Source organism: Talaromyces marneffei, chromosome 2, assembly GCF_009556855.1.
Source record: "Talaromyces marneffei chromosome 2, complete sequence".
NCBI classification, from domain to species: Eukaryota; Fungi; Ascomycota; class Eurotiomycetes; order Eurotiales; family Trichocomaceae; genus Talaromyces; species Talaromyces marneffei.
Window position 1 is genome coordinate 1234431 of NC_072349.1, and position 26411 is coordinate 1260841.

A 26411-nucleotide genomic window follows, 5' to 3' on the forward strand; every position below is an offset into this window, starting at 1 on the left:
ATCCGCTGGCTACATGTTCCCGCGCGGGGAAAGGCCCCCTCACTGGTCAGGCACCGGATAATTAGACACTCACATACTACGTCCCTACGTATATATAGCATATCAAATTGATGACCCTTGTTCATCTAGATATCGGGGTAAAATATCAATTGAGCCTCTCTACCTATCCTCTCATATCAGCGCACTACATACTACTTATGCACGGCAATCCGCGACTGCAGGAAGGCAATCTCAACCATCTACTACTACTACTACATAGTACGGAGTTACTACATACCGCCCATAGGTTCAATAGCATCGGTAAATTAGGAAGGCCCCTTTCAACGGTTGATATCTGGCACGCACCGCTCCAGACTCTCTGCTAGGTACACACATACATACCCAACTCCACAATTCAAATCCATCGGGTCTTTTTCCTGCAACCTTCTCGTCCGACAAAAATTCAAACTACGTACGTACGTACGGTACCAATCTGGAGTTGTGTCCAGTTTAACTGGTGTCCACCGTGCGGTGGATATGAGCAGAAAAGAATGACTCGGGTAAATTCGCGGTGGAGCAAACAAAGTAATTGGATTATTGAACCGGACTGACTGTATGCCGACGGAGCACAAGGACATGCATGATTGGCGGATGATTCATATTTACTGGCAGTGTCCAGGTCGAAAATCAGTTAATGTTGCATCAGTATAGAAGCTGTATGACATTGCGTATGTGCTTCAAAAGCAATATGCCGGTTGAATACATACATTGGATCCAGATCGTAATGACAGACGACAAGTCTAAAGATCTTATCTATTATTAGTTGGTGTCTATCTACACTACATAGATTTCGAAAGCGCGACAATAAAATGCAAATGCAAACCCCAAAAAAACCTTCCCAAATATGTCATATTAAAAGTGATATGCATGATGGCCATGTTCCAGTTTTTGTACAAACGTTCTAAAGACATGCCAAAGTCATAACTCCAATGTGTCGACTGCAACGCCAACGTTCGTGGTTGAATGTTCGGCTGGTCGGCACGAAACAAATTGCTCATTGCGCCATGATCATGATGTATGTATTTTTTGAATATACAGAAAAGCAGCCCCGGAAAAATCAACAAATGCCCAAATAATGTAAACTCTTAACCAGTTTACAAGACGTAAGCGACAATGGCGAAGAGGAAGCAGTACAGGGCAACCACAGAGCTGGTCATGCTGGTTTGAGAGGCGCTACCGGCCTTGGGGGCAATGGTAGGGCTGGGGGTAGGAGAGGGAGTTCTGCTACCGCTAGGAGTAGTAGAGTTGCTAGCTGGAAGAGTGGAGTTGCTGGAAGTAATGCCGGAAATAGGGTTGGTGACGGCGCTGGGGTCGCTGGAAGCAATGGAAGAAAAGGTGCTCGATGGAGCGGTGGACTTGGTGGAGCCGATGGTGCTGGAGGGTGCGCTGGTGGTACCAGCACCGGTGCTGGAAGCTGAGCCGGTAGAAGTGTGGGTGGACGAAGATGATGACGAGGTCGACGAGGACGAAGAGGTCGAGCCGTGAGTGGACGTAGGAGCAGCGGAGGTGGTGCCGGCAGGAGCGGAGGCACCGTCAATCTTGATGCTTCCGGCCGAACCACTGTTGTCGCCGTAGGTGTAGGAAGATCCAGGGTTGGCGTTGGTGATCTTGACCGTCTTCACGTACATGGTGTAGGGTCCAGCGGAGTAGTCGGTCTGACCACCAGCCCACTGAATGGTACCAGGGGCGTTCTTTGGGTCACCACCAGCCCAGATACCGATACGGAGACGCATAGGAGTCTGAGGGAAGTGGTCGCCAGCCTGAGCAGCAGTCAAGGTGCGAACAACGTTTCCGTCAATCAACCACTGGATGCTGTCACGTTGCCAGTTGACGGTGTAGGTGTGGAAAGTCGTCTGGGGGCTGCTGACTCCGACGTACGTGCCACGGTCGAAGCTACCGGTGTAACCCTTGCCAAAGTAGTTGGTTTGGATCTGGGTGGTATCACCACCGAGGGCTTCCCAGTCGACCTCGTCCAAGTCATCGGACTCGAGCACGATAGAGCTGACAATACCAGTACCAGGAGCAGCCTGCAATGTGACCTCGGCGGTACCGAAAAAGAAGTAGCCGACGGTGTCGATAGTAGGAGCATCGCCCTCCTTGGAAACGGTGAGCGCGGCACCCTTGCTACTGTAGCTCACGGAGCCCGCAGCGACAGTCCAGTCCTTAGAAGCGCCGGCAGTGAAGTCGGTCTGGAGGGTGGCGCCCATTCCAGGGTCGGCGGGGCAGGCTGTATCCGTTAGCTATCATTTGTCGCGAATCTTGTACGCATGGAATTGACACATACTAGTTGTGAGGGGATTGCAGGTGGTGTAGGTCTGGGCAGATGCCATGGGCATAGCTGCGGCAAGCAGCAGAGCTGCGGAGGTGGTAAAAAACGAATGCATCTTAGGTGTGTGTATAGCAAGAACCAAGCGAGTGTGTTTTGCGAAAGAAAGGAAATGAAAACTGCACGAAAGGCAGGAACGGTCCTTTGGACTGTTTTTGAATGAAGAGGATGAGGCAAATGTGTGGGACGTATTACGTAGTGGAGAGAGAAGAATCAGACGATGATCGCTCTGACGGGGCTGCTCCGTTCTTATATGACGAGGCAGGCACCCCAGTACAATTGATACGGACGAATGACAAGTGACGATACATGTCGTATTTAGTCTTTGTTTCTCGTCTATATTGTCTTGGAAAAGTCGCGAGGCGTGGATCTATTGTTTTTGGTTGATTGATGAACTCCGTCCAAGCTCAGGGGTTTGCCTCGTTTGAGGCAGGGAAGCCCTGGAAGGTGCTTGTTTCCTTTTTCAGTCCCTCGCGGGTGCTCTTCCAGCCAATGGCGATGAAGTAGTGGCTGGCCCACAGCAAGGTTTCTTGCCGATAGCCAATTAGCGGGCGAGACGGAGCAGAGGCGTTGGTATTGACGGTGTATGCACTAGTCAATACATAACTAGCGTTAGTTAGTTAGTCACGTATGGTATGTATGCAGCAGTGCTATTCGGCGTGCCGGGCTGCCTGCCTCCGCCAGCCTCCAGCCTTCGTACCGATTAGTCATAGCGTGTCGGCCTATTCTATTTCGGGCAGTGTCCGTCGCGGCCAGGGGCACGGTGCACCGCCCTATCCTCCCAGTTACATACTACGTAGTACTCTGTAACTAGTCCTTCCTCTTGCGCTTTCTGTCCTCTCTGTGACCCTCTCTGACCTGACTCTGCTGAGTCTCCATCGATTTTCGTGATTTGCGTCCAGCCCACCGATGGTCATCTCGTCGTTTCAGCGCCGGCGTGTCACCAATCGTAGTCCCTTGCATCGCATCGCTTACTACACTACTCTGTAGTACAACGCTGGCGGCTGAACGCTGTACTCCGTCAATAATAATACGATCTCGGCTGTACTCCGTGTCTGACTCTGACTCCGCCGCTGTTTGACAGCCCTGCGCCATTTCCGCCATGTCTCTCATCCAACGTATCATGTGACCCATGTCTCACACTACAAATTGGCACTACAGAGTGCGCCCGATGTCGTGACTCGTAGGAGCAAGTTAACTAACTTAGTTGACTTGAGTTTTAACTGCACCACCTGGCACCCACTCTTATCACAGCGAACGCTGTGTGCTAGTTAGTTAGTGGGGTCCAGGTGGGCAGACCTCCGTAGCATTCGGTACTTTATTCGTCCACACATCTCGCCTCCAGCCCACCAACCACCACCGTCACCCGGACAATGCGTACTTACTCTGAAGTATACTACCCTGTAGTAGTAATCTGGAGTTAGTTAATAGTTACCACTTGCATGACACGATGACTGTTGGTGCGCCAGTTGTGGACTCGTCGAGTCACACTGTTACACTTGGCGAATCCAATACTCGATCTCAATTATGCATATCTATCGATGCAGCGTGGCTGGTTCGCCACACCTTCGATCCATGTTTATTGCCAGTGAAGTTTCCATAATTTCCACTTTTCATAATGTCTATTTATGGATCCGGTCCTCATCGAGGACGTAGTGCTACGTACTCTTCCTGCGTTCTCTTCAATCTTGTGCCGAAATTTTTTCCTGTCAGCGGATCGAACTAACCGATCAATTAATTGGCTCGGACCCGGACGATAGATTTAATCGATTGACTGCAAATCCTGTTCACGCGGAGTAATGAGTGGATGCGATGCGCCTAAGTGAGACATCTAATCGTCTATTAGCTTCTATTCTATAGTTATACTATATACATATCCATACTACGGGGTAGTAAAGGTTTGTGTACGCAACGCACGCGCTAGTGTTTCAGTTGCCTGGGTAGGGTAAAGATGATCTCTGTCAAGTCGAAGTCAGACTTGTATCAAGACCAACGTAGTCTAACATCCAAAGAATCCTGCACAGTGCTGTCGGTGAAAATTTGGAGGCGAGCCAAAAGTGACGTCCTCGAACGTTTCCGGAGTGAAGTCATAGAACCCACATGCCCTCGCCGGCCACTCCATCAACCGCAGTATGTGCGGGTCCGTACTAGTGCTTTCAAGATATTGGCAGATGGCTTTGCACTCGGGGATGATCCTGCCATATATCCAGACTTGAAAAGACGAAAGAGCGCACATGAGTGCCATCCACCAACTGAATATCAACAGCGCACGCTCATCTTTGGCCCGTAGGAGAGTGATGAATTCTGGCCGAATCTGGCCCATCCAGGACACGAATGCTGAATAGTTTTCCGGTCTATTATACGGTTTCAGTGTCAACATTCTACTCAATAACTGCACGGACCAGTGATATGGATTCGTTTCAGCTGTCGTGAAATCGCCAATACAACACAGGTCGGCTAATTCAAAATGCAATCCACTGCGACCGGGTTGCTCTTCCTGGAAAGATTTTAGCTCATTGTGAGCTTCTTGGAAAGCAGGTCCCCAAATACTGGCACCAAGGAACGGCCGAGTAATTTGCAGAATACATCGTAGCCCCCCTTGTAAAGCAAGCCAATTGAGATCCGCCGGGTTCGACGTGAAAACCCAGGAATGCTCGGATTTGAATCCAGCTGGACAAAAGTCATTGATGGCTAGCAGTAGGCAGCTTCCGATTAACGAGGCAGTGGTTTCAGTGTTAACATTCTTGGTATTGGTGCGTGTCAGTTCTGTTTGATACAGTTGAATGGCACGTTGGAAGTGATATATCTCGCGGAGCTCCCGAGTCTTATTCCCTGGTTGCATGCGATTGAGATGAAGACATGCTGCCGCCAAGATGGCATGCATCAAATGAGCGCTCTATCAAAATTAGGCCTGTCCAGGAACTTTTCTCTCTCTCTCTCTCTCTCTCTCTCTCTCTCTCTCTCTGAAAAGGCAAAGACCTACCATAAAAGCACTCCTTATCAATCCCGTTTGCATAACCACCTTAATTTTTGGATTAAGTATCGACGCTGTACTCCCATTCACGAAATGGTTTAGAAATCTGAGATTCGTCAAACTCGATCCATCCACGCATAATGCCGTTGCGATATCCTTCGACCCAATGAGATGAGTAATTGACCGTTCAATCGCGACCAGCGACATATCTGTGCCGGTCATGTCCGGCGACATGCTGCCAACGACCTCAACCGCAGACGGCGACGTGCTTGATTGCGATCGTGCATTTTGAGGCTGCGAAAATACGTAGTCGCATTGTATACCGATTTTTGTGCAGCGCGTGCATTCTGGTTTTGTTTCGTCGCACTGTCGTCACTCACAATATCATATATTAATCGGTACCGTTCATAGCACTGTTGTAGAGATGGAGAGATATCTAGCTACCTTGAGTCGTCTATTCTTGCAATTTCGACATCCATAGCGAGATTTGCGATGACTTCGGCGCGAGTATGTGGTTTTGGTAAATTCGTTGGGCTGGTCATCTGAAGACGACGATGAGGAGCGAAACGAGTGCGGAGGTGGGAATTGGGTCTGTATCCCTCCTGCTGCTGCTGTTGTTGTTGCTGTTGTTCTCGAACTACTGTCTCTGATGCGGATTACATGTTGATATTGTACATGGGTTCGCTGATTGCCGATGTTCGAGATCGAGTTGCGGTGAGATATCATTCTGCTCTTCTCCCATTATCTAATTAACACGTTTTTATCCTCAATTGAAGAATTAGAAAGTTGCGAAAGAAAAATGAGCAACGTCATGTAGAGAGAGCCAAAGAGATAAATAAATGCGCCCATCCAATCAGACTGCATCTCCGCGCTGAGCCTCACGGGTGGGTCCAATACGATCATCTAAGAACCACTAGTCCACAAATGGTAATATTGCCAAGGCCTGCGTATTTCTCGCTTATCGATTGGCTGTCGTCGGTATCAGCCAATCATGTCGTGTCCATGCTTTTAAGGTTCAAGTTGTGTGTGAGCCAATAGAAGGGCTGGGATATCGCGATATTTTGCATAGTGTGCGGGCACTGCGGAGTAGTCTCCAATTCGTTTGGGGTTTAGCTACGTACAAACATCGTGATATAGATGGATGGAGTTGTTTAATTGCTTATCAGATCTGGCGTCACTGTATATACGTATCGCTTTATAGATCCTAGCCAGACTGGAGGGGCAATTCGGTCTCGGAGAAAAATCCCCGCATCAACATCAACGGGAACCCGAATATAAAAATGTCGGATATAGTCGTCATCCCTCGTCCTGGGGAGATTAGAGAAAGTCAACCACCAATTCAAGCACCATCCGAAGCTGCATTCGTCGAGACATTTGGCCAATTATTACCACCGGCATCATATCTACAAACACCCATTGGCAGAGCGGCATACTATGAGCTACTACCGCCTTCGTCTTCCGCTGAACCAGGTACATGTAGCGACTCGGAAATCTCACGTGTAGTGCTTGTGCATGGCGTCCAAACTCCCGCCCTCGGACTCCAGCCTTTAGCAAGCACCCTCAAATCAAAATTCCCAAATGCGCACATCGTGCTCATCGACCTCTGGGGCCATGGTCTAACCGACACCCCCATCGTGGCCCATGACCCGTCTCTCTTCCATTCCCTCCTCGACTCCCTCCTTGTGCACCTCAAATGGGACAATGCACATTTTTTGGGATACTCATTCGGCGGCTCAACGGTCGCGACTTTTGCCGCTGCGTATCCGCATCGCGTCGCGTCATTTGTGCTTGTTGCCGCTGCAGGTCTGAAAAGGGCGTCGCGGTTTGATGAGGTGGGAAGCGGCTATATGCGCAGTGGAGACGACGTCTCGGAAGAGAAGGTTCAGGAATGGGTTCTCGACACGCTTGAAGGGGGTCCTTTAATCGTGTCCCCGGATTGGGAAGCGAGAGTTGCTAGGGGCGAAGTTGTCGCTGAGGCAATCAAAGACTGGGAAATAAAACACCACAGGGGGCATATGGCCAGTGTAGTAGGCATCTTTCGAGATGGGGGCGTGTTTGATCGACAAGATCAGTTTATTGAGGCGGCAAAGACGGGGATTAGGAATATATGTGTTGTAGGCGAGTGGGATGATTGGTGTACGAAGACGGATTTGCAGGAGGTTGGATTCAGGGATGTGGTTGTTGTGCCGGCGGTGGGACATGGCGTGGTAAGGGAGAGGGTACCTGAGGTTGCAGGTTTTATTGAGGGGTTTTGGAAGAGCCTTTAGTTTGGACGTCGTGAACTTGGGTGCACATCTTTGTCAATTTCTGTATGGGGTCTATGATGGCTGCATGTTGGATATTCCCTAGGTATACTGTATACATGTCCGATTCATAATTCGGGTCTCATGCCGAGATTACTGCGATGGTAACCTTAGAATTATGAATTTGAATTGATTGATTTTTACATGGAGAACCCTGATCAATGGGATCAAAACTTGCTTGAAGCTTATCTAAAACAAACTGCTCGAAAAAGAATGAAATTGCTACTTGACAATCTGAGGTTGGATATGAGATAGGGAATAAATAAATAAAATTAAATGCATTCTAACATAATCTCCGAAACTTCCAAGAAAACATGCCGTCTCTCCCTGACGATTGCATACCTAGGTACCATATATATATCTGAAATACCCGCGAGCAACTACCATATGTACAAGCAAAGCCGAGCCTTCGAAAGATGAATCAACGGAAACGGCTGGTGTCAGCTGGTTCAGTAATAAGCATTTGTACTCCGACGCAAGTCTGAATATGCTTTAAGAAATTATCCTTTGTCCTGGCACGATCCTTCCATCCATTGAAGAATTCCTGTTCCTTAATATTGCGAGGAACTAGTTTCGACAGTGTGCCAGGGCCCACAAGATACAAATTTCTGCTCAAATGATCGCATCCACGACACCAAAGCCCACTTTCGAGGAGGTTTTCTGAAGCTAAATGTGGAAAGTATATCGACGCTGTATCGAACCATTCGTTCCTGGGTATAGGACCATCTGGTGGTATTGTCAAAGGATCAGACTGGAATGGCTCCATTGGCGCATTTAATAGCCATTTGAATTCATAATATTCTCTCAGTGGCTTGTTTGCAAGGTGTGGAGGTGGTCTGGTCGGAAGAAGACCTGTAACTTTCCTGTTTGTTCCATGGATCAAGATGGCTAGTCGTTTTACACTCTTCACAGCGTAAAGACGTTGCTCTTGACCAAATACGCCATGCCGCGCATTCTGATAATGTCGGGGTACATATTGCGTGAATGATATGGTTTTAAGCTGTCGCTGTGGGATCTTGAAGCACTTCTTGGCTGTGGCCTCTGCGATCATCCAAAAGGATTGATTTCTTCTCAAACACCCGTAGCAGACCCGCTCGCATGTTGGTAAAAATAAGTAAGTGCCAAATTCTGCGCACGAGACACAGTCTGCAGAGCGTAAGGCTGCATGAAGCTCACCGGACGAATGCAAACTGATAAGCTTTGTCTTGCCCAAAGCGCTGAGAGTACGCGGCGCATATTTCATCAGATCTCGGTAAGCTGGAAGTAACTCTACGATGGTCTTGATTTGAAGTGAGGTACGTGAAAGTCTGGAGAGCGACTGGAAGTCTAATGATGCGCAGATCAAGTGTAAAAGCTCGAGTGGTAGACGGTCTAAGAGGGTTGCTGATGAGGTATCGGCAGAGCGTTGAATTGCCGAAGGTTTGGCAGGTTTACATTCAAATTCTGCAAATCGGGTCATGAGTATGCCATTTGGTCGACGTGAAAAGTAAGTGAAGTGCTTCTCGAGGGAACACTGATTGAGAGACATTTCTCAAGTAGGTAAGAGAGTTCGCCCAATTGTTGGTCTTGAATTTGACGGCGAGAGGGCGGGATTTTGTGGATAACTGAGGCTCGTCAAGTACTTCAGAATTGAAAGAGTAAGATTATCCGTGGATAGTTGTAGAAGGAGAAATATAAGTAAAGGAAGTTCCCAGACCAATCGCTCATTAGAAGTTGAGCAGCTGGCTATCAGATCAACCCGTTGGAGAGAACCATTGTTGTGGCATCAGTGTTGCAAAGTCCGTGAAGCCAAGGGCAAAAAGTAGTATTAGCGACGGACGTAACATCCTGGGCAAATTCCTATTCTATAAATAAGCAAATCAACGAGTCACTTAGTCAGTTTGATGTTCGATCAAGTCGATGTCCGTTTCTTTGTTTCCCAAAAGGGCAGGCGTATCACGTGACAGCCAGCCAAGTTTTTCCCTAGATTTTCCGAGCCGAACGGACGAGGTTTGATTATTCGATCTCAGGTACCGACAGGAACATCACAAGTCGCTGTATCACCACATCTCGGGCCCATTGGACCTTGTCTCATCCTCCAAGACCTTCGTTACTCATCAGAAGATCTTGCCGTCGCTTCGTTTTTTTTCTCTCGGTAATAATATAGACAAGATGTCCCCCATGGCAACTCGCGCCGCCCTCCGGCAATCACGGTTCCTCATCCGCAGAACCGCCATCAGACACAACTCGTCCACCACCGAGGCGGCCAACAAGGCCAAGCAAGCAACTGAGCAGGCTACATCCAAGGTTTCAGAGGGTCTCTCCAAGGTTTCCGCCAGCGCTGTCCCAGCAATTGCCGGTGCTGCCCAGAATGTCGGCAATGCTTTGCGCAAGGTCGGTGGCCCTGTCGGCAAGGTTGTTACATTCGTTGAACGTAAGTCTTATTCTTCCATGCATATTACGATCCATTTGGTGTACATGATTGGGCTTTCTGGAACATTCAACAATTGGAACATTGAACATAGAAGCTGATGCGTAACTAGGCATGATCCCTCCTACCGTTTACTACGCCCGTGTTGGTCTCGAACTCGGAAAGATTGTCTTCCACGGCCAGAAGATGGCTCCTCCGTAAGTCTTTTAATGCAATCGATCGTCTGACATCCTATTTTTCAGCCCTGACCAGATGATCTACTAGTACCCTCGCCACCTTCCAATCATACTTCCAACCTTTGATCAACGCTTTCCGCAACCCTTCCACACTCAAGACCCTCAACTTCTCCCCACAGAACCTGATCGGCCGCGCACGAAACCTCAGCCCCAAGGGATGGGCTTTGGTCGGTGTCACCACAGCAGAGGTTATCGGTTTCTTCACCGTTGGCGAAATCATCGGTCGTCGTCACGTTGTTGGATATCAGGGAGAGCCCGAGCACGCCCATGGTCATTAGAGAAGAAAACAAAAACTTTTTAGAATATTTGCAACCTATTTCTTCGCATCACCACCCCGTTTCTCTACCTATGCTACATTTCCTTTGTTGATTGATTTGTATGGCAGCGCTTTGTGCTATTGTATGATAGACGATGGAATATAGCTGCATTCTATCATTTCCTGAGCCATGACTTGATCAGTTCGCATTACTACATATTACTTAGACGAATAACTTGCGATTCATTGCATTAAAGCAACATTCCCAGACAAGGTCATCTGGTTGCATGAACGCTAACCAGTCTGCACGCACGTACTTGGATTTGGACCTAAACCGAATTTCATCAATCAAGAAATCTTACTCAGAATTACAAGAAAGCCGATGTTTTTTATTCTGGACCGCCGAATAGGAAATTGGTATGATAGATAGGTGGTAAAACAATCTCCGAATTCCGAGCTTCTGATTGGTCACTCGATATAAATTTAGTGGTCGAACTTTTTTTTCTTCCTGAGTCTTCTCCATCAAACACATGCGACAGTTCGGACAGCCCTTACACCTTCGCAAATAGATTGAAGATAATCCTGATGTGTTGTTGAATTTTCAGAGTCACTATAATACTACTAGATCCAACAGCATGGACGCCTTCAAGTTGTTGACCAGGTCAACAAAATTAAAGCCTTCCACGCCGACTACTACTAGCCGGCTCCCTTCCGCTGGCAAGGCAGCTAACCCGCAACTCTTTGGTTCTGCAGAAGAGCTTCAGTCCAGCAAAAAAAGGAAGCGACATGCAGATCAAGTACCGGAAGATAAAAACGATGATTTTGAGGCCACTCAGCGTCTCTTGTTCGGTGGCGGACATTCGACAGCTGCTCCCGCTACTACGGGAGTAAAAGAATCTAAAAAGACTCAAAAATCTAAAAAAGATGAATCTGCAAAGAACGACAAGACAGAAGCCCCAGATGATTCAGATTCAGAACAACAAGATCAAGGCGATGTCATGGACGAGTCTGAGCGTCGGACAATTCTAAAAACTCACAAGATAAAAATCGTCGACTTGAGAGATCTCGAAGACATTCTGGCGGACAAGGCTGATGACCACGACGATGATGATGATGCCAAAGCTAAGAAGAAGAAGAAACGAAAAATCAGCAAGGAGATAGCTGCCCTCAGCAAAAAGAGACAGAAACAGGCTAGACAACTTTATCCAGAGCCTTTGACTTCATTTCAAGATTTGCGAAAGAAATATCAGATTTCCAGGAAATTAGCAGAGAACATTGCCGAACAAGGTTTCACAGTGCCAACTGAGGTGCAGATGGGCAGTTTGCCGCTTCTCCTTGGAAGTACATCGCCTACAAAAGATGCTCAGGAGCCTGATTTGCTGGCTGTCGCACCTACGGGTAGCGGGAAGACGCTGGCTTTCCTCATTCCTTTGATCAACAAGACGGTCCGATATCATCGAGAGAACCCGGGACAACGCGAGATCTCGTCGATTGTCGTCGCGCCTACGAAAGAGCTTGTAGGTCAGATTGTCAACGAGGGGCGCAAACTGGCAGTCGGAACGGGCGTGAAGATTACAGCCATGAGAAAAGGAATGCAGGTTGTGGTTCGACCTGAGGAAGATGACGCGGGCGAAGATTCGGAAGATTCAGCGTCTGGATCTGAGTCTGACGACGCAGATGAAGAGAAGTCGGCGAAATCAAAAGACAGCAAAAAGTCAGATATTCTGACAAAGAGTGACATCCTCGTTACAACACCACTTGCCTTAGTTAATGCTCTGTCCGTGAAGGATACGGAAGAGAAGGAGTCGCTTCCTTCGGTGCGTCATCTCGTACTAGACGAGGCAGATGTGTTGCTCGATCCATTATTCCGCGAACAAACACTCGCAATCTGGAATTCATGCACCAATACCAATCTCGGAATATCTTTCTGGTCCGCCACAATGGGCTCAAGTATCGAAGAACTTACAAAATCGACACTTGAATCGCGTCATGAGTCGCTTAATGCAGAAAAGAGACCTCTACTTCGACTAGTCATTGGTCTCAAGGATTCAGCTGTGCCAAATATTCAACACAAACTCATCTACGCTGCTACTGAGCAAGGTAAATTGCTTGGATTGCGACAATTGCTTCATCCTACTGCTGCTATCGCTCCCAATGAAGTTCGACTTCGTCCACCCTTTCTCGTCTTCACACAGACCATTACTCGAGCCGCCGCATTACATTCAGAGTTGCTGTACGACATCCCAATTGAAGCCGGCGGCTCATCTCGCATCGCTGTTCTTCACTCCGATTTATCCGAAACACGTAGATCCGAAATCATGAAAGGCTTCCGAAAAGGCGAAATCTGGATTATCATCACAACCGACCTGTTGGCCCGCGGCGTGGATTTCCGTGGTATCAACGGTGTTGTGAACTATGATATCCCAACATCAAGTGCAGCATATGTTCATCGAGTCGGCCGAACGGGCAGAGCTGGCCGTGAGGGAGGTGTTGCCGTGACATACTACACGAAGGAGGACATTCCATATGTCAAGAGCATTGCCAACCTCATTCACGCCAGTGAGAAGCTTCAGGGCAAAGAGCAGTCTGTGCAGAAGTGGCTTCTTGACTCTCTCCCAGATCTCAGCAAAAAGGATAAACAAGACCTGAAAAGACATGGCGTTAAAGCTCGCGCGGCTTCTGCTAAGCTCAAACACGATACTGAGAAGGGTGGGAAAGCTCGTATCAGTACAAAGAGTGGATACGATCGTCGCATGGAAAATAAGAGGAAGGGCGCTATTTCTGCAAGTCGCAACAGGGCTCAGCAATCTTCGACCGCAAAGGATGCTGCGGATAGTGGTGATGATGAGTGGCAAGGATTAGATGATTAGAAGAGAGGAGTAAAATGGGAAATATATAACGTTTTAGTATCATCTGCATTCTCTCCTGGGTTTACAATCAAATCCCTGTCTATCTATATTTATGTCAATCACCATCTTACTGGGATCAACGATATCTTCCTTGCCATCCTCGTTTTTATCATAATACAACTCCTTTAACGTATTAAACCATAGCAGTATCTTTTCTATCTAGCCAGTAATGACCTGCCTTTAGAGGAGCAAGAATGCAGGTATAAAAGAAAATATACGCTTCGGAATTACATCGATCGATCTGGTTGTCTCAAATACTACGGCCCAGACGATCCCATCCCTTTCCCTGATGGTCATGCATGCGCTGGACTTATTGTGTTCGACGGTTCCTATATATGGTTGCTATTGGTCGCACTCTAGGTCGTATCGAGATGAATTGTTATTATCTAAATTGTTGACACGTATTCATGATTATCAACGTTGAATATTTAATTTCAAAGCGGACTATCCTAGTGGAAACAGATATCTTTTTCTGAAAGCCACAGAAAGCGCTTTTACAACATATTGCACTAATGTAGGTGCGTTCTTCCTTCTCCTTCAACTTTCTCTGAATGAAAATACCCATATTATCCCTTTCTTCTTGGGTCAAAAGCTGCAGACGATCCTCCAGGTTTCCATCGCCAAAGAATCTCCGGTCTATCATATCGAATGCCCAGCTCTTTCTGGCTGCGTAGTTGAGCCAAAAACCACCCGTTTCCCAGCTTTTCAACATACGCTCTGATAGCTGATCGGTGTTTTTAAGTATATGTCGATCGATAGCGGCCTGCTCTCTCTCTCTCTCTCTCTCTCTCTCTCTCTCAGTATTCTCAAAAAATCCCTCCTCTTATTCTTCAATAGAATTATTCACCCGACTCATCCTCCGGCTGTATAGGACGGTACACTTTGGAGAGCTGGATCTGCACAATCAAGATATACCTAGACAGGGGTTGGCACGAGAAACCATCATACAGCAAACTTGGACGCATAAAACATCAACCTACCTTACTATCCCTCAACACAGCCCTCCGCCCATTCAAACTCCGTGCTTTCTCGCTCGCAATGAACTTGCCCCGACTGCCAAGCCCCTCATGATAAAGGTGCATCCCGCCCGTCAGCACTACGGTAGCTACCGTAAGCTGAGCACACCAATCATATTGCATGAACTATATATATCAACGATGTATACTTCTCGGCCACCCCCTATTGAATTTCGACTTCATCCGCCTTTCTCTTTGTCGGTATGTGTCGAGGTGTTGTTGAATTCTGGAAAATTAGTCCTGTGCTTTGTTGCGGCGACTTTGAGTTGAACACCAGTCGGCCCAGACATCAACAATGGCGGAATCCGACGAAAAAGAGAAACACGCCAACGATCGCTGGGAAAATACTGACCTAAGAATCAGTCAGTACTGTCGATATATCCACATTCTCGAAGCTCCGTTTACCTTCAAATTACTTTTATCACCAAAGCGTTTCCAAGCCATCTCGTGGCTATGGGACAACCGGTACCTCAACTCTATTGAGCCTAATGCATTTAGATCAATAAGAGGGGATAAATTTGAGGCGTTTCTCGTTGCTGCCGAGAAGGTCACAGCATTACGGAAGAAGAAGAAGAAGGGGTCTTCGCAGCAAATCATCGGTATCGCAGCAGAATATATCATCACTCATAAATTGATCTGGTCCGATGACAATGTCTGGGAGAAGGGGTTTGTGGACTACTTCCTGGCGCAGGTACTGTGGTGCTTTTTTGACGCATATCCAAAGTTCGTTCCTTGGAAGATTTCGGATAAGGAGCCCCTGGAACATGCTGTGAAATGCATGTTGACGCTCCCGGATTCGGATATCCACAAATTGACTACGAGCATTGCCATATTAGTACCAAATGTGAGAATGGGAAGCATCGATGATCTGTTTATTTCATGGGTCGATGGTAAGCTAATGTACTTATCGCAACGGGCATTAAATTTTGGGAAGCATGCCAAAGACGGGAAGAGGAAGTTATTCGACGCTGGGAAAGAGAACGGGAGTACGATCAACCTACGTTTGAAGTTGGCAAGCCATATTGATGAATCAAAGAGAAGAACTCTATTGACAAACGCCCTGGATATGGCAAAGGAGGTATATGGAGAGTATCATGCGGTTACCTGGCATTGCACGGAGCAACTAGGGGATTTCTATCTCAATCACGCGTCTGAGTATACAATGCGAGACTACTTTTCCAATTTAGGAGGTGACAATGCACAGGGAGTGCAAAAGATATATGAGGAATTTCTGAACCGCGCCTACGAGCTCGAGCAACAGAGCACACTCGATGGATCTGAACGCGAAGCGCTTTCAATCTTGATACGAGAAAAGGTGGCCCCCACTGTTGCTGAACTATATATGAAAAGTGGTAAAGAATCAGAAGCGAGGAAGTTGCTCTGGAAAATCACAAAGGACAAGAGCTCTCAAATTTACCATGATGATTGGCGACCCTTCCGGTATGGGTCTGGAAATATGGGACGTCTGATATCTCAAATCCGCTCATTCGAAGGATTCTACTACTACTCAGATCTGAAATACAGCAGTTTAGAACTGGTTCTTTTCCCTTTCGACGAGATATCTTTGGCGTCTGTGACACCTTCCGACGAAGAGAAAGCCAGGAAATGGCATTTCGTATTTGACCGAATGCCGAATGGCGAAATTATTCGTGTTGGTGAAAGTACTGATTGGTCTCCAGGTCTTGAGGGAGGGTATGAGCCACGGACGATACAAAAGGCTGGAGATGATACCGACAATAAGGAAAATATGATCCTTGAACTTCCATACATCACGTACAGCCATTTCAAGACCTCAAAGGCATATCGAGAGGGGAGCACATATGACTTTTACCGCAAGGGATCGATAAACCAACAACTTGAAGATTGGATGGAGAAGAATAAAACACATCACACCCCCACTTTTAGGGGCGAAGATTATTCCCATTATTTCGCGTATGCCGACAGATCGCTGGGTGTAGGGACTTTGGTCAATTCTGAGACGGGGGAGCCTGAGGACTTCGTGTATGATCGAGAAACGGGGTCAATGAAGATGAATGGTGAGAAACATGTAATTTACGCTCAGGTTGGGATATTCGTGCGTGAGCTAGAATACATGCGTCTGAAGATGATGCGTATGAAACAGAAAGAGATGGGGGAGATTGAGAAGTTCGTGTATGATCGAGAAACGGTATCACTGATGAGGATGGGTGTGAAACAGGTAGCTACTAAGGAGCTTGAGGTATGTTCATATGTCTCTTTACCATGATACTCTTCTAACAACAGCCGACTCCGTGATGTATAGAATCCTCCAAACTACAAGCTTCTCAACATCCCTCAATGTGAAAAACAGATCCTCGGATTTTTTAATAGCACACCCGGCGACATCGCTGCCATAGATGAAGCCGGTACTGTGGGCCAGGGCTTCAATTTGGTATCTGCTGAGTGGTATGATTGGAAACGATTCATGCTTCACCCATGTGCATCGTCGACAGAGAGACAGCCTGAATTGGTATCTACAGACGGATCACCCATTCCCGTACTTGGATACATATACGGCAGTTGGACAGACGATACGCTTCACAAGCAATGGAAGGGGCTACAAATTTGGGTTGTTTACGCTAAATTCGAGTTGCCCTCAGATTCATCGCAGGATGGACGATCGTGCCATTTCATCCTCAATGCGGATGATCTGTGTAAGAATAGGGAACATGAGTGTAAGTCAGGCAGAATAAACCCAGTAATTCACACTGGGTTTCTCTATGTTCAAACCCCTATTTCTATTAATCTAACGGATCAATAGTATCCCATAGCGAAACCAGAGCAATATGCACATTCCTCAACCCAGCACTACTCCGAGTTATGAACCATGCCTTTCTGAAACTCGACAATATCTGCTGCAACATGGGCCAACCAATACCCGATGATTTCGCGGGTGTCACCAAGAGTGAGTCCACCTGCTCCCTAAAATCCGTTGCTTTACTGAAGCAAATCTAAACAGAACAAGAACAAAACACGCAAAGAGACCCAATCGTAGAACTCTCGTTCCGTGATGCGTGGGATACGGAGTTTGCTTTCAACTGGTGGAATTGTGCATGGGGACCTGATCGGGCCGAGATCATGACTGAGCAGTTAAAGGAAGAGATTGCGCGACGAAGGAAGTGGGATGCAGAGAGTACGCCGGTGTTCAAGCAGTGGGTTAATTCGCGGAAGTGATTGTCAGAGTATTGGTGTATGGTTGAATATACCCGTGAATATGCGGAATCTTTTAAAAAATGCTGTATTGAATCTACAAGTGTATAAGTGGTAGTCTAGCTCTAGCTCTAGTCTAGTCTATTAAGAATAATCGGAACCGTCGTAAATCGTAAACTATAATCAAATCTTCTCACTCCATCCCCAAACGGACCACCAACAATGAACTTCCATCGATTGACCATCGGCATCTTCCCAATCATCATAACCCGTTTCATCACCCTGCTCGACAATAGCCAAACCGATATCCTCCATTCTTCGTCGAAACTCATCGACCTGAGGTAGATATGCGTCTCGTAGTGGGAGCTCGACAACAACACGCGCATCAAGACCTTTGCTTAACCACGTATTGATTGTTTGAACGAGCCACTTGGGATGGTCAGGAGAATAGAGCGGGTCGGCGGCGAGAATCACATCGTACAGTTCGTCTTTCGTTGGGGCCGAAGCTGGGTGTATAGACCAGTCCAAAAGCCCCGTCGTCACCTTAGCATTGGCCTTGTTCAAGAGTTCGGAATTCAGCTCGACGTTCCTCGCTAGATTAGGAACGATAACCGGTAGATCGGTCAGGTGGATTGAGGCGGACGCCCCTCGTAGGGCAGCAAAAGATAGGCCGACAAGGCCTGTCCCTGAACCTAATTCCAAAGCTTTGAGCCGAGTACTCGTTGATGACGTTGACTCGGACCGCACTAGTTCGGGGATGGCCTCAAATATATAATCTAGGCGACGCGAGAGTAGATATGAAGATACCCAAGTTTTCATTCCAAGGTTGTCCGAGGTGAGGGAAGGTTCGTGTAAGTTGAGGGTAAATTCTTCTCCGGATGACGTAGGAATATTAAAAAGCCTCGTAAAAGCGGGCATAGCTATGACCATGTAAGTACACCGCACAACAACACAACGGCCAGGATTCTGGAACTAACCCGTTCGGCCTGCACGCTCACTAAGCCTAGCAGCGGCAACATCCCATATTTGTTCTCGCAAGTCATCGGACTCTACCCACTTTAGAGAACTGGATATTATGGTCGTAAGGTACTCGGTAACACCGGTAGGGTCTATTTTTCGCCTGGCCACATCACGGACACCAAACCCAAAGCTCTTCGGTTGAATAGCTAAGTGATCAAGCGCTTTCAGGATTTCAATAGCTAAGGGCTTCGTATATAGTTGCGGTAGGTCGAGGACTATGCGGTGTAACATCGATTAGCTTATCAGGTCTGCGTACCGGAGACAGATAGGCAAATGAGGGGTAGAATCGGCAATAGGGGAAATATCATACCGTGGAGAGGTTCATCTTCGTCAGCGGTGATCATTTCGGTGAATAGGCTCGAAGAAGAGACAAAATATGGCCCAACTGTTCAAATATCTTGCGTATGATCGTGAGCACTAGCGATAGACAAAAGATCCGCCCTTATCTTGTCGAAAGACGAAGATAGCCGCGGGCTGGGCTGGCGGAGAAAAAAAAAAGTCGCCATTTCCTAAATAGGAAAGGTATCCGGTCCGATTGCGGATCCACCGATAAAGCCGCAAGGCGGTCAGTTTCAGGCACAACATGACGATTACGACCAATACAGGAAGCATATGCTGTAGTGACCTTGAGTTGGAGAACATCGTATTTTTCAATCTCTGCTTAGTGTATCATCAGTTCAGCGTCGCCTTGAAGCCTTGGTACGCTTGCTCGATGTCGAAGGATAATTCACGAGCCTGGTCGTCGCTCAATTCCTCAGTTGCGCGCATTTGATTAAGAGTGATCAGCCATTGTATTATCTTCCCCCGTGATTCGAAATCGCGGTCCGTGACCTTGTTAACCGACTGAATGACCTCGGATAAAAGCGGATGGAGGGCGTCCTTCGAGACCATGTTTAGTTTCAGGGCATCCAAGAAAGTGATGAAGTTTTCAGTTGCGGCGAGAATGAGACTTCCAGAAGCGCCAGCATGAGCATTAGTAGGCATGCTACTGCTTGGAGTGTGGGCGCCGTGCGATGCTTGTTCGACGGTGGCTGGCAACCCGATTCGTAAGCGTTCCGTAGCTCGAGGGCATTCCAACTGGAGAAAAAGATAAATCAATACAAAGTCTAAGTAAAGAGAGATGGCGTTACGCACCTGCCATGTGCGCTTAAAGGTCTCCAAGTCCACAAATTCTCGTGCCACCGTGTCGTCACCCAGCGTAGATTTGTATTGCTTTAGTAATCGAGCACATGTTTCCGTATACTCGGACTCGGAAATAGCATCGCGAATGTAGGCCTTTTCCAATCCATCTAAGGTGACAATAATGCTATATATTTCAGCAAGCGATTCGTACAAGTCACGTTCGGCGGAACTCGATGCCAGCTTCACTTCCTGATTGATGTTAGCTTGATTATCCACATGCGACCTGTTCTGACTTACTTCATCGAGATTGATTGTCGCAGATAAAGCCGGGTTCGGCGTATAGCTGTAGGGGGTTGGTGCATACGATAATGGTCGTTGAGAATGCATTGTGTGATCTTGCTGATGTTAATGAATGATAATAGACATGAACGGAGGAAGCAACGATCTACTGGAAATGGGGGAAGGAAGGCGGGGAGCTGTTATGTGGTCCGTGCGTCGCTTTCTGCCAGACAAATCGATTTTTTTTTTCTGTCCTTCCGCCAGAGCTATTCTAAGCTCTGCGTCTACACTTGGTATCCATCCATTGAATTTCTTTGGCACGGTTGCTTTAACTGCGCTGTGTTATCAATTCAGAGCAATGGCTATCAAAAAATCCACAAAGAAGTTTCAGCAACGGCGATTAGGAGATGTGCTCGAGAGACGAAAGGAATTCTCCAAAATCAAGCAACGACACCAAGTGAACGACAAGAGAAAGGCCCGAAATGCCGAACGACGTGAGAAAGAGGCGGCCGAGAAGGTCGTTGATCCTGAAGAACAGGCCAAGGAAAATGCCTTTGCAGAAATGAACGTGGACGATTTCTTTGCTGGAGCATTTGACATTGCGGACCCTAAGGGCAAAGGGAAAAAGACTCAGAAGAAGGATGTGACCGCGAAGACCGGTAAACGGAAGCGCATCGACGAGAACGCTAAAGATGATGAGTCCGAAGCCGAAAGCGTCGAGGAGGAAGCTGCGTCGGATTCAGAAGAACAGTCAGATGCTAGCAGTGTCGGGGATTTTGAAGAACACAAAGGACAACTGGAATCCCTCAAAGAGAAAGATCCAGAGTTCTACAAGTACCTCAAGGAAAACGATGCTGAACTTCTTGATTTCGATGATCATGGAGATTTGGCCGAAGTTGATGAGTTGAGCGAGACGGAGGATGGGCCAGCGAAGAAAAAAAAGAAATCCAAAGGTTCGGAAGCGGAGGCTATGAAAGACAACATAGTCACGATGTCCGAAGTCAAAAAGTGGCAGAACTCTTTGCAAGAGCAAAACTCCATGAGAGCTCTCCGACAAGTTGTTCTTGCCTTCCGATCAGCAGCATACGTTAATGACGCCGATAACCAGGACACTAAATACACCATCTCGGATCCAGACGTCTACCACCAAGTTCTAATTACAGCATTGGAGATGGTGCCAAAGGTACTGGCCCACCATCTACCAGTGAAGGAAACCGCAGGAGGTAGAGTCAAAGTAGCGGCGGAATCGCAGAAATTCAAAACGCTCAGTCCGCTCATCAAATCACACACGTCGTCCGTCCACCAACTACTTACGAATCTATCTGATGCATCTACCCTCAAGTTGACACTCGCATCTATTGAACCCATGTTGCCATATCTTCTCCAGTTTCGCAAAGTGCTGAAGGTTATTGTGAAGATGGTGGTCAGCATCTGGTCTGACAACACCAATTCCGAGGCCGTTCGTGTTACTGGTTTCTTGATTATGCGTCGCCTGATGAAAATTGGTGATGCTGGAATCAGGGAGGCTGTCCTTAAAGCGACATATGAAGGTGTCGTCAAAGGCAGCCGGAATACTAATGTACATACCCTTGCAGGTGTCAACCTGACCAAGAACTCGGCAGCTGAGATTTGGGGCATTGATCAGAATGTGTCTTATACTACAGGATTCAGCTTCATTCGCCAACTGGCCATTCACCTTCGAGGCAGTATCACGAATAAGACCAAAGACTCCTACAAAACCATCTACAACTGGCAATACGTGCACTCACTTGATTTTTGGTCTCGGGTGCTCTCTCAGCACTGCAATGCTTTGGTCGAGGCGGAAGCTGGAAAACAATCCGCTTTGCGACCTTTGATCTATCCTGTTGTACAAATTACCCTGGGCGCTATGCGCCTCATCCCCACCCCGCAATACTTTCCTCTACGCTTCCAGCTTGCGCGTGCTCTCTTACGAATCTCCCGTGCTACAGGCACATATATTCCATTGGCTCCGGCTCTTTTGGAAGTACTTAATTCTACCGAAATGAGGAAACCTCCTAAGTCAAGCACATTACGACCATTGGATTTCAATACCTCTATCCGAGCAGCTAAGTCCTATCTTCGCACCCGCGTCTATCAAGACGGTGTTGGTGAACAGGTTGTTGAGCTGTTGTCAGAGTTCTTTGTCCTTTGGACGAAACACGTTGCTTTCCCTGAGCTCGCATTACCAGTTGTTGTCATGTTGAAACGGTGGCTTAAGGAGGCAGGATCACGCTCGGGCGGCAACAAAAATTCGAAGATTAATCACTTGGTTCTCCTTCTTGTGCAAAAGGTCGAACTCAATTCTCGATGGATTGAAGAGCGTCGTGCTAAAGTCAACTTTGCCCCGAAGAACCGAGCGGATGTGGAAAACTTCCTCAAGGAAACCGAGTGGGAGACTACCCCTCTGGGTGCATTTGTTAAAACTCAACGCAAACTACGTGAGGAGAAGGCGGCCATCCTTGAACAAGGTAGACAAGATGAAGAAAAACAGCGACAACGGGAACGGGAGAATGTTGACGAGGAAGATGCCATCTCAGAGATTGAAAGTGAAGACGAGGATGACGAGGAGTGAAGTAGCTTACCGAGGTGATTTGCAGAACGATATAGCATTTCAGGGATATCCTAGATTTTCCGGCGTTGGTTCGGGTACATAGTCTTAGACCACAAAAGTCTTATTATTGTCCTTATCCTCTAGCTTCGATTTTGAAACTCGCTTAGATGTAAGCTGCACGTAATAGAGACCGCTTCGTTGTGGCGTGGCGGGGTTCGAATTAGGTAGCGTGTTTCCGGATATCGATACGGTAACTCATAGTTAATTGCTGATACTTCCGTGCTGTCAGTATCAGCAATCCCCATTGGCGTAAATGACCGCAACTCCTATTTCAACCGAGGACCAAGGGACCTAGGTACATTTGACAGCTCATCATAACACGCATCTGTTAAGATAGTGGCGGATTAACACTCGTATTAACGGCGCAGTGGAGCCGCCTAGAGAATCCGCCATCAGGGCCTCAGGCAGCACTTCCAATTTTTCCAACTCGACTAGTTATATCTACCCTACCTCAACTCTTTTCTTCCAACTTCGCAGAATACTCCTTGCTTCCTTCACAATACACAGCCTTGCTTAATAACTACCGGCTACCGCTTTTCGTCTAAGGCTCTTAATACTTTACACAGGCTATTGCAGATACCCCAATGGCCGTATCAGTCTTGACTGTTTTCTAACACAGGCTAGAACTCTTACATCCAGACCGCCACATCGAACTATTCTATCCAGGACATTATGTTAATAGAAGACACCGTGTTGCACTCCAAACATTTAGGATCGTACGGTTAGACACTATCTAAAAGATAGGATATTTTTGTGGTGATCTCTTTGAGATATTTATTCCTTTCTATACGGTCATTCGAGCATTGAAAAGAGTGACCTTGACAAGTCGGAATGGCCAAGATGTCCGGTGAGCACTCCACACAATACTCTCTTCTAGAAAGCATCAAGGCTTTGATGACTATACTGGTTTGGACGCTAACACAATCTATCAGTCCCGTGGAGGAAGCCGATTCGTAGAATGGCCAATCTACTTCCACCTCTCAACTTTCTTACCTTGCATCACTCCTATTTCATCGCGATGGGCTTACTATGGAGTCTAATCTTCTGGGCTACGGCCAGTCCAGCTCAGAGTGTCAGCTATATCGACGCTCTGTTTCTCTGCGTGAGTGCAATGACTGGGGCCGGCTTGAATTCTGTAGGTTTCTCCGAACTGTCTATTATTACGTGCTCAAGCTGACAAGGTCAGATCAATCTCTCCACTGTCAACTCTTTTCAGCAAGCCATTCTCTTTGGACTCATTATTTTGGGTCATCCTATTCTTATCTCAAGCACCGTTCTCTTCGTTCGAAAGCGTGCTTTTGAAACCAGATTTCGCAGCATTGTTCACGCAGTTGCACGAAATCGCTCAGCTGTCCATCAAGCGATTCACTTGCCTAGGATTGCGAAGAAGGTTCTCTTGGCAGACGGAGACAAACCTGTTCCTCGGACCGAAGACCAAGTAGCGGACAACGAGACACATAATAATGCCTCGGCCCGAATGTCTTCCGAAACCAGAACCGTGAATAATGACATACGCTCCCAAAATAACCTAAATGATGCCGACGCAATCAGATGGGTCGATGATGATCAACTTACCGTCCAATCACACTCACGAAACAAAGTCAGACATCGCGTATTCCCAATGGCCGGCATAGGCGCACGTCCAGACGCCAGAGACCCCAAAGATGCCGCGCCTAGTTTTGTTGCCGATGAGGAACGGAGACATTCACTCATTGAAAGTCTAACCAGGAGTCCTCAAAAGTTCTTTCTCTCGAGGGGTCTGATCTCCCGGAACTCACAGTTCCATGGTCTTACCGCCAGTGAGCGCGAGAAGCTCGGTGGAGTGGAATACAAAGCCATATGTTTGCTCTCGATTATTGTCCCTTTGTACTTTGTCCTGTTCAACGTCCTCGGGTTTATAGGTTTGGGTACGTGGCTCGCAGTCAACAGACCTAATGTTGCTCGTGAAAATGGACTGAACCCTTTTTGGACCGGCTCATTCTTGGCTATATCTGCGTTTGGGAATAATGGCATGTCGTTGCTTGATTTGAACATGACAGCTCTGCAGACCTGGTAAGACCGACTTTTTGATATCACAAAGTGTTGTATCGTGTTAACAAATTCCATTTCAGCTCCTACGTCCTCCTTACTATGGGATTCTTGATCCTTGCTGGAAATACACTATATCCTTGTTTTCTACGCTTTAGTATATGGACTATGAGACATGTCTTACCACGAACAAAGTGGTGTGAAGAGTGGAAAATCGTTCTTGACTTCATCTTGGACCATCCACGCCGAGTGTACACTCATCTTTTTCCGAAACGGCATACCTGGTACCTCCTCGCCACAATAATTTTGTTCAATGGTATTGATTGGGCCGGGTTCGAAGTCCTATCTATTGGAAACACAGCTGTGCAAAGTTTAGGCGGATATCGCGTCTTGGACGGACTTTTCCAGGCTTTCGCAGTGCGTGCTGGAGGTTTCTATGTTGTCACAATCGCCGACTTACATCAGGGCTTACTTGTTCTATATGTGCTGATGATGTATGTTTCCGCATTTCCGGTGTTGGTTACCATACGAAACACGAATGTTTATGAAGAGCGATCTCTCGGAATATACGCCAACGACCACCTCACTGAAGATCAGCGACATCACGCTTCCTTAGGAAGTTTTTTCGGTCATATCAAAGGCATAGTATCGCCATCATCAGAGGGGGATAATACTCAAGACAGTGAGCAATCAACATCGCATATCGATGAAAACAATACTTCGCGAAGTTACTTTGTCCGCCAACAAGTACGCTCGCAGCTCAGCCATGACATCTGGTGGATCTGTCTGGCCGTGTTGTTCATCACAATCGCCGAAGCTCCTCACTTCAAAAATGATCCAGTCTCATATTCGACTTTCAACATCATCTTCGAAGTAGTCTCGGGCTACGGTTGTGTCGGAATCTCTGTCGGTCTTCCGAACCAGAACTACTCCTTCTGCGGAGGCTGGTACACCATCAGTAAACTGATATTGATCGCAGTGATGCTACGCGGTCGTCATCGTGGTTTGCCTGTTGCGATTGACAAGGCTGTTATGCTTCCTGACGAATCCTTGGCTTGGGCAGAGGAAGAGGATGCTGCAATGAGACTCGAGGGTTCTAGGTCTCGGAATGCTAACCATGGAGCCACTTGTGAGTGGAAGAGTGAAGATATAGTTTGATTCTGTTTGTACCTCGTTTTTACCTACATAGACTGCTATACTATACTTGATTTGCTGCGTTCATCTCAACGCGTTTCAGACTTCCCTGAAAGGGATAACTACCAAAAAGTACTTTTAAAGTATATTTATAAGTCATATACTACCAATATTCTTCATAACACTAATATACACAAAGACCACAAGTTAAGAATTGGGCACTATTGCTGCCAATTCAAAAATGGAAGCGGGTGACCAACGTCTAGCTTTGACGTTATGTATTTAGATCCTAGGTAACTAATCACCTGAAGTTTATACTAAATAAAGTACATGTACAATAGCTACAATGTATAGAACTGGAAAAGTTGAAGAACGCAAATCTAGTGTCCATTTATTTCAAAATACAAAATCAGATCTAGTCATGAATATATAAAGATTTTAAACCGTATGACCCCAATGTCTAACAATCAGTCAATGACCTCGGGAATGATTGAAGGGATTACCTAGGTAAGCGAAAGATACAACCCAAAAAATATGTTACAGCGAAAGTGTTGGTATA

At 47.0% G+C, this 26411-nt stretch overlaps 11 protein-coding genes across 11 annotated transcripts; 6 read left to right on the forward strand and 5 right to left on the reverse strand.

Moving 5' to 3' along the window:
• Positions 1-1133: 1133 nt before the first annotated feature.
• EYB26_002802 (uncharacterized protein) lies at positions 1134-2423 on the reverse strand (the record flags this gene model as incomplete). Its single annotated transcript, XM_054262107.1, has 2 exons — positions 1134-2266; positions 2324-2423. The coding sequence occupies 2 exons, from the start codon at positions 2421-2423 to the stop codon at positions 1134-1136; spliced, it is 1233 nt and encodes a 410-aa protein (XP_054118082.1).
• Positions 2424-4364: 1941 nt separating this feature from the next.
• EYB26_002803 (uncharacterized protein) lies at positions 4365-6065 on the reverse strand (the record flags this gene model as incomplete). The annotated part of the gene is made up of 3 exons (XM_054262108.1): positions 4365-5261; positions 5349-5705; positions 5784-6065. The coding sequence occupies 3 exons, from the start codon at positions 6063-6065 to the stop codon at positions 4365-4367; spliced, it is 1536 nt and encodes a 511-aa protein (XP_054118083.1).
• Positions 6066-6619: 554 nt separating this feature from the next.
• EYB26_002804 (uncharacterized protein) lies at positions 6620-7606 on the forward strand (the record flags this gene model as incomplete). Its single annotated transcript, XM_054262109.1, has 1 exon — positions 6620-7606. The coding sequence occupies one exon, from the start codon at positions 6620-6622 to the stop codon at positions 7604-7606; it is 987 nt and encodes a 328-aa protein (XP_054118084.1).
• Positions 7607-8063: 457 nt separating this feature from the next.
• On the reverse strand, positions 8064-9170 carry EYB26_002805 (uncharacterized protein; the record flags this gene model as incomplete). Its single annotated transcript, XM_054262110.1, has 1 exon — positions 8064-9170. The coding sequence occupies one exon, from the start codon at positions 9168-9170 to the stop codon at positions 8064-8066; it is 1107 nt and encodes a 368-aa protein (XP_054118085.1).
• A 623-nt stretch (positions 9171-9793) lies between these two features.
• Positions 9794-10566, forward strand: EYB26_002806 (uncharacterized protein; the record flags this gene model as incomplete). The annotated part of the gene is made up of 3 exons (XM_054262111.1): positions 9794-10055; positions 10165-10249; positions 10317-10566. 3 exons carry the CDS (start codon positions 9794-9796, stop codon positions 10564-10566), a joined length of 597 nt encoding a protein of 198 aa, XP_054118086.1.
• A 613-nt stretch (positions 10567-11179) lies between these two features.
• EYB26_002807 (uncharacterized protein) lies at positions 11180-13414 on the forward strand (the record flags this gene model as incomplete). The annotated part of the gene is made up of 1 exon (XM_054262112.1): positions 11180-13414. The coding sequence occupies one exon, from the start codon at positions 11180-11182 to the stop codon at positions 13412-13414; it is 2235 nt and encodes a 744-aa protein (XP_054118087.1).
• A 1350-nt stretch (positions 13415-14764) lies between these two features.
• Positions 14765-17661, forward strand: EYB26_002808 (uncharacterized protein; the record flags this gene model as incomplete). Its single annotated transcript, XM_054262113.1, has 4 exons — positions 14765-16687; positions 16751-17162; positions 17249-17392; positions 17447-17661. The coding sequence occupies 4 exons, from the start codon at positions 14765-14767 to the stop codon at positions 17659-17661; spliced, it is 2694 nt and encodes an 897-aa protein (XP_054118088.1).
• Positions 17662-17820: 159 nt separating this feature from the next.
• On the reverse strand, positions 17821-19001 carry EYB26_002809 (uncharacterized protein; the record flags this gene model as incomplete). Its single annotated transcript, XM_054262114.1, has 3 exons — positions 17821-18557; positions 18615-18872; positions 18968-19001. 3 exons carry the CDS (start codon positions 18999-19001, stop codon positions 17821-17823), a joined length of 1029 nt encoding a protein of 342 aa, XP_054118089.1.
• Positions 19002-19329: 328 nt separating this feature from the next.
• On the reverse strand, positions 19330-20166 carry EYB26_002810 (uncharacterized protein; the record flags this gene model as incomplete). Its single annotated transcript, XM_054262115.1, has 3 exons — positions 19330-19734; positions 19792-20028; positions 20077-20166. 3 exons carry the CDS (start codon positions 20164-20166, stop codon positions 19330-19332), a joined length of 732 nt encoding a protein of 243 aa, XP_054118090.1.
• A 250-nt stretch (positions 20167-20416) lies between these two features.
• EYB26_002811 (uncharacterized protein) lies at positions 20417-22651 on the forward strand (the record flags this gene model as incomplete). The annotated part of the gene is made up of 1 exon (XM_054262116.1): positions 20417-22651. One exon carries the CDS (start codon positions 20417-20419, stop codon positions 22649-22651), a length of 2235 nt encoding a protein of 744 aa, XP_054118091.1.
• Positions 22652-23521: 870 nt separating this feature from the next.
• EYB26_002812 (uncharacterized protein) lies at positions 23522-25876 on the forward strand (the record flags this gene model as incomplete). The annotated part of the gene is made up of 4 exons (XM_054262117.1): positions 23522-23537; positions 23623-23825; positions 23877-24742; positions 24802-25876. 4 exons carry the CDS (start codon positions 23522-23524, stop codon positions 25874-25876), a joined length of 2160 nt encoding a protein of 719 aa, XP_054118092.1.
• Between the last annotated feature and the right edge of the window lie 535 nt (positions 25877-26411).